The sequence below is a fragment of the Schistosoma haematobium genome, chromosome ZW, assembly GCF_000699445.3.
Source record: "Schistosoma haematobium chromosome ZW, whole genome shotgun sequence".
NCBI lineage: Eukaryota > Metazoa > Platyhelminthes > Trematoda > Strigeidida > Schistosomatidae > Schistosoma > Schistosoma haematobium.
The window spans coordinates 55,204,931-55,214,970 of record NC_067195.1 but is presented as its reverse complement, the minus strand read 5'-3'; the positions used below and the strand labels follow the sequence as shown (position 1 = coordinate 55,214,970).

The 10,040-nt window shown below is 38.0% G+C and overlaps 1 protein-coding gene across 1 annotated transcript; it reads right to left on the bottom strand.

Moving 5' to 3' along the window:
* Window positions 1-1,069: 1,069 nt before the first annotated feature.
* MS3_00001209 (uncharacterized protein) lies at window positions 1,070-1,979 on the bottom strand. The gene is made up of 3 exons (XM_051208691.1): window positions 1,621-1,979; window positions 1,519-1,564; window positions 1,070-1,287 (listed from the first exon to the last, which is right to left on the bottom strand). Exons 1-3 carry the CDS (start codon window positions 1,803-1,805, stop codon window positions 1,213-1,215), a joined length of 306 nt encoding a protein of 101 aa, XP_051071906.1. The 5' UTR covers window positions 1,806-1,979; the 3' UTR covers window positions 1,070-1,212.
* Between the last annotated feature and the right edge of the window lie 8,061 nt (window positions 1,980-10,040).

The following is a 10,040-nucleotide window of genomic DNA, read 5'->3' as shown; positions in this document are numbered from 1 at the left end:
TGAATGACACTAAAGATGGTATGATGAAGCCTCCCCCGTTAATTCTGCGAAATTTCCATGTCGTGAGGGTACAGAGTACGAAAAACAATATCGTCCTATGGTTTATACATAAAGATTAAGTTTTGAGGCATGCTGTTTGAATTAATGATTTTGAAGCAGAGATAACAACACAGGAGTTTACAGAACCATGAAAGTACATTTGATCGAGAAACTGGGAACAAAAGATGTGATTATTAGTGAATTCGCGTCTAGATGCAATTGCTCAGTTCTGATAATTTCTGTGAATGTGATCAGTGAATTTCATCGACGATGGACTGAATGAGCTCGAATGTCAATAAACTTTGTTGGATCTCAACCAACTAAATTTCTTTCATATGGTTTGTGTTTTGGAGTATTGAGGTCTAAAGGGAAAGGAACTTGTATTTTCCTGGTTGGTAGTGCCGTTAGAGCAGTTCTGTTGTAATGTTAGTCATCACAACTACCGACTGTGTCATAGCTGAGGAATATTTTTAATCCAATCGCTATGAGTCCTAATGGCGCATCTGAAATTGGCTCGGTGCACTGACTTCGTCCAAATAGGACTCATTGGAGCGGTTATCTAAGAGATTGTGCTATCTCACAGAAATAAATTTCCATTCTACCGTAATACTACTGGACCCGCGAATATACTCCCACTAGGTTGGATACTTGAACGATATGTTATACAAGGACTAGATTTTATTTTATTAGATACCTGATTTACGACCAAAATTAGAAAACTGGAATAAACGCTAAACAATATCTTATCCCAAATAGCTACGAGCAGTCACTCTGATTAAGTCCACAGTAAAAACTAATTATAGAAAAGAAAGCCTCATACTGAATGGTCAGTAAGCCGAGTGCCTGTTTATACGCACTCTGTGGCCAATCACATTTAGCTTTACGACCACGTAATTAATTCATAATCACATGTCAGTTGAATATCTGCGAAGCGTATTGAAAACACCAGGACCTAGGAATCTAGTGGATTTCTAGTTATTGTTCGTTACAGAATCTTTTAAATTTGAGAGGAGCATTATTCAGAATAATCTGCAGAACAATACATATGTATTTACTATAAAGAATTAAAACGACAAAGTGAATGATTCTGTTAAGTGTTGCTAGATATATGTTAGACTTCAACTGATACGCTGGTGTTCTTCTGTGACTCACCATTCTTGATTGCAGGTATATTCACAAATGCACTGATGATATCATCAAGACCGGCCAAAACTTTATCAGTAATTTCGTTAGACGCCCCTGCAAAAACTGAAAGCCAAATAAAAGAAAATTATCAGAAAGAGGAAAACAAGTGTATGAAAAATAACGATCACTGCAGAGACGAAGAATGAACAAAATCACACTAAATAAAATGCAATATGGAAACATATAAACCAAAAAAGGAGAGAAAGAAAATTCTCGAAGAAATTAACAAATTGTGTGAGCACTGAAACACGATATCAAGTGCAAAGCGTCAGCAACCAGTAAGATGAGGCTTACCTGGTTTCTGACATTCGAACGATATGACCAATACAACCATGATGAGCTGAAATGAAAAGATTGATTAGGCGAGCAATATCACACAACGAAATTGTAACATACAGTGAAGAATTGCATTGTGGTGGTTTCCTGAAGAACTGAGTGTTGGATTCTCGATTGTCTGATGTGTGCGTTTCTCGATTGTTGACTGCATTCATCACTCCACCGTATTTATAGTGGACGTTAGCCATTCCATGTCCACACACGTGGTCACACTCGAAGTCTGGTGGTTCGATAGAATCGATCATCGAACACGTGTTTCACATTAGAGCACAGTGGTTTCCCACCTTTGTTCACACACACGTATATCATGTTTTCAGAAATGTTGTGATCGTTTTCGCTTTACATAGGAACAACGGAAAGTTGTTGAAATGACAGACTCCATCATCTTAATAGTATGAGTGCTTCACACAATCGTCTATTTGTCGGTTATCTGCTTGACGATTTCGGAAGTAAAAATCTTAATGTAGGTGTAGTCTTGTGTTCATCGTTCTAGTGCATGACATGTCGAAAGACAGAATAATCATCACAGAAGCGGTCATTTGGAAAGTCGATTGTGTAGTAATACGTGTATGTTTGACTTCAATTGGAGTGTTATGGTACGGAAAACACAGTTGGTTGTTTAGAAGTTCCTAAGTGCTTTTGAACCGCATATGATATCTGAGTCGACGAATTTCGATGTCACCGTTACTCATACAATACAGGAATTTGTTCGATCGCTAGGACAAACTCGAACAAACACGGAAGTTAAAAACACAAATTATGAAACTACGAAACTGTGAAATATTAAGTGAAATAATCAGCATTTACTACAAGGAGTATGCACAAGACATTCATTCGTTAAATTTATATAATGTGAAATTATTGTAGTCCCCGCCATATATCAAGCTTTCTATTTGATAGTGCATTGATTTCTGTATGAACTATGTGACGCTATCAGTATATACAAAATAAAATTTCATATTTTTAATTAGTCACTCGCTCAATCCAAGACGTAACGTGCGCCGTGATAAATGAGTAGCCAACCCTCAGACAGGCTTGGCCACAGGATATCCCCTAGTCGCAATATGGATTCAAGATGTCGGTGTTCAAAGCCATATGCAGTTCAAATTAATTCACACATTTGACTGCACTCTTCATCGACACACGAGCACAGTGATCCGCCGCTCAACATTGTACTCCGCTTATCATATACATTGGTTTCCCGAATGCATGTAACTAATGGTTAACGCTACGGCCCAGGATATTTACAGCTAAGCTAGCGTGCATGCAGTCCAGCTTGAAGCCAGGTGCATGCCGGTTAGCGAACCCGTGAACGGCAAGCCAAACCGAATCGCTTCAACAGTGTAAAAGATTCCAAATAGGAACAATAACGGGACGGATGTGCTTACATATAGCATACAATTCTCTTTGAACCTAGCAAATAACAATAGCATCAGGCACGGTCCCATCTCTCCTAGCAGAATAGGCAACCCGAAAGTGACGAGAACATCACCAGGGCATACGACAGGCTGGGTACCCCAGTCAAGAAAATAATAACCGCCGAAGCCTAGGGCAAATAACACTGAGCCAGGGTACATGCAGTCCAGCATGAAGCCAGGTATCTAGATCGGAGTATGCTGTGGACGAATTATTAAGGGGGAGCCTTTCACCAGCAACCCGCAATGATACACGTGTATACGTCATTTTATATTTTTGGGTCATGATAATGATCCTCCTCAGGTTCACTTACGTAAACCTTGTTGTGATTTTTCCTTCTTCTAAATGGTCAAATCAGGTCATCTCGGTATCAGTCGAGCGGCGAAGTCACTACAACCACACCAATTCAACAACCTCGCTAAACCATTCAATCAGTAGTAGCGACGGCAGGTGTGTACTAAGTGTATAACGCGATCGGATTTGAAGCGAACTGTGCTGGGTTGGAACCCCGGAGGGAGCATCACATCTGAGATGCACGTACATCCAGGTGACGAATTCCAAATAGAACGAAATGTGCGCCCTGAATTCCGCTGCTAGCCACGTTTGCCGCAGGTACACCATACATAATCCATACGAATATCCTTCAAGTTTCGAGCGAACAATTTTAAGGGAATTGAGTGTCAAGTAGTTAGAAGACATTAGATTTGGAATCGGTGTTGCTGTGTTTTTGAGGTATTTCAGCATTTCGTTGAAGATGGCGAGAATGATATTTGACCAGTCTCGATTTTTTTGTGCGCTTATAGGACGGTTGTTTCGGTTTCGCAGATCAAATATAATAATTTCAACTACTAAGACGGACTGTTTGCATATATTTTTCAATTCATGGTAATACGCTCATGTGAAGTCAGTTGACCTATGTTTATACCAACATATTCTTGAAATTCAACACAGTCATATTGACTAACCAAATATTTTACTATCTCTTTTGGTAGTACTCACACTTATGCCATTGCAAGAATGTTTGTCGTATGTTGTCACTCCTGGGCACTTGTCACTAGTCTTTTTCACTGTGGTTTCGGTTGTCCTGAGAATCTCTTCTATAGTTGTCTTCAATCACCTCTTTTGTTTTCATAAAGTCAAGGTCACTGGAGATAGGTTGGGAAAGCTTCTGACGTATTTTTACTACCACCGACGGACTAATATTTATTGATAGCTGTACGTCTTCATGACAGTCGTTAGTTGACCGTCAGTGTGAGTGTTTTCACTTTTCACATAATCTATTATGCAACATATTTTATAGTGATATCTACATACGTGTGTATGAGTTTTTTTGAACTGACGATCTTTTTGAGTTTATTCTTCAAACGTCGTCTCAGTAAGTGTTAAGCCTATATAACGTGTCCTTTGAAAAAATACAACTTTCCAATCTGTCTAAGAAAAGCATATTGAGGATGTAGCTCATTGTCGTGTTCGATTCCCGGTGCAAGTAAAATGCAGGGGCATAGAAGTGAGGCACAACTTACAACTTGTGCATGCACTTCGGCAGGAAACCTCCCACGAATATTAAGGTGTAACAGAGCGGAGTTCTGAAGTGTTTATACTTGAAGCACTGTAATGAAACGATTTAACTCGTGCAATGGGGAGAGGTACCGGTTTTTGATATACATAATAAGACAAGATTTGAGAACATTCTGAATGAGATTAAGAACAAATTGGTTTGATTATTGATTTTGAGGCGAAGACAACAACACAGGAGTTTACAAAACTATGAGAGTATGTATTATATCCGGATGATAATTATTGAATGGTAACCGTTAGGAATCACGTATATTCTAATTGTATGACAATTAAGTGACTATATTACGTGTATATTCCGATTTCCCTCATTATAAGCTTTGATTTGACTATTATACGATTTACTATACTTGAGATATCCCCAATTTATTAGTAACAGTTTCTTACAATCACAGGCACTTTCGGCTTGATCTTGTACAAATGTCATTTCTTATTTTATGGTGTGTTGTGGTCTGATTTGTTTGTATACAAACCCAGTGTCTTTGGAATATATGACTCGGATCGCAGAGGTTGATATTGGCGTTCTGGATTAAACCGGCTGGGTTAGGAGAGAAGCTACTAGCTCGGTGGATCCATAAGAAATCTAGGCTGCTCGTAGTGATGTATGCGTCATCCGCTTGATGGCATAAGTCAGCGTATCTAAATTGGCGGAAATCGTATAGCTAATGATATAACAGTAGATTTGGTCGATAAACTGGAAACAACCAGCCATAATTATTAGCGATTTTTAGTCTAAATTCGACCAGTGAATTTCATTGACACTGAAATAGATAAACTCGAACGCCAATAGATTTAATGAGATCCTTATAAAATAAATCTCTCTCCTTTGATTTGTGGGTGAGACGATTGTCTTAGGACGATTTTTGAGCAACACCACATTGATCATCACGCAACTGAGTCAAAGAACGTTGAAACACTGTTCAGAGTGAGTTTGGCTATAGTAAATTATACTATTTTCCTTTCTGAATATCGTCACTCCAAATATCTAGTCAGCAAATATAAGGAGTCATGCCGTCTTTGAGTCTGTGTTAAGTCTGTTTACGTTCTCTGTTTTTATTCTCTTTCTTCCAACTCTTTTGTGTATTCTCACTCTACTGGTTATTGTTCAGGGAACAGTTGTATTCCGAGCAATTTCTACGCGTATGTTGCAAAGCAAGTTTGTCGTGTCGTATTCCAAAATATTTACATAAACATAACATTTGTTGTATTTAAGATTATAATTAATTTTCTTCAATCCCTATTGCGGTTTTTTCAGTTTTTATGTCGTCTTTTGAATAGAGAATGATTTGACTTCCTTGTACGCCTTTATAGATTAAACAGTCATACCATGACATATCTACAATTTCGTTATTAATTCTATTATTATTTTAGTACTAGTACTGAACAAGACCGTAATTTGATATTCGTAAGCTTGATTAAAAAACTCAGCCTTTCATTAAGCCTCACTTTCATTCTAACTTTATCAATCAATCTTTACTTATCCTAAAGTATTATTCCATTAGTCCTTTTATTGATCCTCACGTGTATTGTCGTAATGTAATAGTGATTAGTATTCATAGCTTACCAGCTTTATCGCTAATAATAACTGGCAATATGTATTTATTATTAGCTATGATGGTTCATCAACAAGCTTTGGTAGCATTTACGGGCTCCAGTGAGATAAACCTGTGAAAACACCAACCACTAGCTAACACGGCATTCGATTGACATAAATACACATTCGCTAGCAATGTAAGCAACCACTGGATGGCTATATGGAACTCAATTCCCATTTTGATTATTCACCGAACATTTCACTCTATTTTAAACTATCGACCATGTGTCAATATCTTTAGTCTGATTGACAAACGACAAATACAATATCCCAGAAATTCATGGTCATTTTAGGTAGTTCAAAACCAATCTCACATACGAATCTGGTGCTTATTTTTCACGTTTACCATTCTCATGCGTATCAGTTGAATTAAAATTTTGATATAACTGATTATCATCCAAGGTTGAATTAAATATCGCTCGTAATTTACCAAGAGGTTGACATGATTCAGCACCTATTAGACATCTTCTAAATACACTTGGTAAGATTGCTTGATGAGCCGTAATAACATCGACTTAACCTTTGGTGGAATGTACTCGTTTAAAAATATTTTCCAAGACACATTCTAAAACTTCAAAATTAATAGAATAATAAAGCTGTACAATAAAATGTGGTATTTCTGCACCGAAGAATTGTAATAAATCTAATAATAACCATAAATAAATTTATGGATTTGATTCAAAATTAATTCATTTACTGAACGTTCATTAGTTTCCGGGAACAAAGTGCATTGAATGGTGTAAATGGAACAAGACAGATTGAAATGTATTGTACAGATACACCACACTCCTCAGATTGGTCTCGTCATCTCATAATATTACTCAAAACGTGTGTTGTATCTAAATGCAAATTTCTCACGCTTCTCTTATCGACCTCAACTTCTCATCATGATATCTTAATATCTGCCTACATATGACCAGACTCTGTTGGCCAATCTCCATTGTGAGTAGATGGTTGCTTAATGCTCGTTGATACACACTGTTTTGCAGCATTAGTTTAGAGATCACAGGAACGTCTGTCAACGTATATACTAAGTCGAGACAACCGTCTGAGAAGCACACATATTAGTTGAGACTAATCAGATGTCATTATCATCATCTTCAACGAGATGCTGAAATACCTCAAAAACACAGCAACACCGATTCCAAATCTAATGTCTTCTAACTACTTGACACTCAATTCCCTTAAAATTGTTCGCTCGAAACTTGAAGGATGTTCGTATGAATTATGTATGGTGTAACCGTGGCAAACACCTATGTATGAATGGACTGATTCACTCAGGTGATTACGTCACGATGATCGAATCCCAATCTACTGCATACACGAACAACTGTACAACGATGGAAGCAGGTCGGTTTGAGAGCATTTTCTCATCCAAACCATCACTGTAGGACATGGCAAACTAGTTTCATGGAGTCACTGAGTCTGAATGGAGAGAAGAATCACAGAAGCTGCGAGACAATGCAAGTGTATTTTGCACAAAGAATGGGAACTAAAAGTTGAGTGGTGTTCTGAGTGTAGCACGAGTTGATGTCAGATGCCCGTTACAACTTCTTTTCGATAGACACTCGTCTCTTCTTCGAAGCATCTTTATCAAGTCCACGCTTGTTTGAGATCTTCTTAATAATATTTCCAATCCAGGAGAATACGTGAGTGGCGATTTCCATAGCCGGACCCGCAACAACTGAAAACGAAATAAAACAGAGTCACAATATCACGAATATCAATAGTGATAGCAGCAAAGTTAATGTGAGTTGACACCATTTCATAAGGTCAATTAGAACCGATCAACCTCGAGTAATGTGAGACCCACCTGGTTTCTGACATTCAGACGATATGACCAGTACAACCGTGATGAGCTGAAATGAGAAGACCGATCAGACGAACTATATCATACAACGGAATTATAACATACGGTGAGTAATCGCATTGTAGTGGGTTACTTTCGAAGTGAGTGTTTCTCGCTCGATGGCTTGTTCGTCAGTTGACCGCATACACTGCACTGTTGTATTTATAGTAGACGTTGGCCATTCCGCATATAAACATGTGGTCACACCCGAAAACCAGTTGTTCAATAGTGTCGATTTGTGTTGTTGTGTTGTATGTGGCAAATTGGAAACTGACACCCTACTTGCCAATCGACTTCCACCATTATATTTGACTCGATGCCTTACTCGATTAGACAACCAGTCACATGATACCGGACGTGCAACACTTCGTTTCGATGATTGTGTACATGTAAAACATTGTCGTTTTGTGTCTAATGTGTTTGTGTACTTGTGTAATATGTCAGTGCCGCTGTATATTCTGAAGAACGGAGGAACTGAAACGTGCATGAGGAAACTGTTTGGCAAGGAATTCATTTCCACTTCAACTGTTGCGAGCCCATCTATCTTCACCCCATAAATATCTGACATTGATTTGTCTTTGTGAATTTGCGAAAAAATTCACATCTCTACATTCTGAAGAAGGCTGTCATGTATTTCAACTATTCATTCTATTTGCCTCCTCTATAACATATTTTTCATTTGCACGAACATACGAAAATAAATGTGTGAAATGCATGTTTTATTATCATAACGTGCTATATGGTAATATCTTGTCCTAAACAATTCTTCACGAGCAGAAAAATTCTTTAACAATCTGAGAGATCACACTCTAGAACTCTTTGTTACGTCCAAATTTTGCCTTCATTTGTTCTTCAACACCAGTCTAACATGAACTAAGTATTATTTCTTGCAGAATCACCTAATATTCATATACACATGTGTCTAGAGAGAAAGTATATGAGGTCGTCTGTTGAATCCATTGAAGCATCTAGATCATACAATTTAATAAATTATCTCGTGCTCCAGATTTGACGAAAAGTGACATGCTTCATTTAACTAGTGCTGGCGATGGTGACACAGAATCAGTTATTTTATTGTTAAACTCATCGTACCTTTGGATCCTTGATGTAGTGCAATAACTAATTTCATTCCACTGAGGAGAGAATTGGTTGTTTTGCCAGTGTACCTTTTGATGTGGTTTGATGTAACACATTTGCGTTTTGGAGAGACCGTCTTCCTGGAGTTCAGAGTGATTCCACATGGTTTGATTGACTCTGTGATCAATAGGTCAGGTAGGTAGGTAAAAAAGAAACATGTGATATTCGGTTAAGTTATCTAGTTAGACAAATCCTAATTTATTCGTATTAAAGGCAGATGGAAAATAACCTGATTGTGTGCTGACCATCACACGATGACGAGTGTTGAGCTGCCGCAACCACCATGCAACAGAATTGACAGAAATCTTTCGAGGAAAATTATGAGAGTCACATAATTCTTCCAAACCAGATATCAAACGTACATTTCCACGAATTCCACTGAATAAACGTATGAGTGCATCATAATAATGGTCGCAGATTCATCAGTTATTCTGACCAGACTAAATGTTCTATTCATGAGATCCATGAGATGACAATTTTTTTGCAGTTTTTGTACTTCTTTGGATAGCAACGGTGCAAATCCTCGTGTGTTCTAAGCATCTTCTTTACGACTGAGATACGATAGCAGCACTCCTGATACTGACTTTTATTATTTAGTTTGCATCCTATGAGCTTCGATTACTCCAAGCACCTCTAGATTTTGTCTCCTTATTTCCACAGCTATTTTAACAATCATGTACCTGTGTCAATTGTAGCTGAGGTTGTCGTTGACCTCGTGACTCTTAAAAAGCCCGGTTTTCGCCAGGAATTGTTGTAGCTCTTCTAAACAAATACCCTTCAGCTCTCAATGGACAGTTCAAGTGGTTGAAATAAGTTTTCTGGTGAGCGTTTATTAGCAGCTTCGTTTTTGCGGGAAGGGTTCTCTAACTCTATGCCCAACCCTACTCATCTATCCCGGGTCGAGACCAG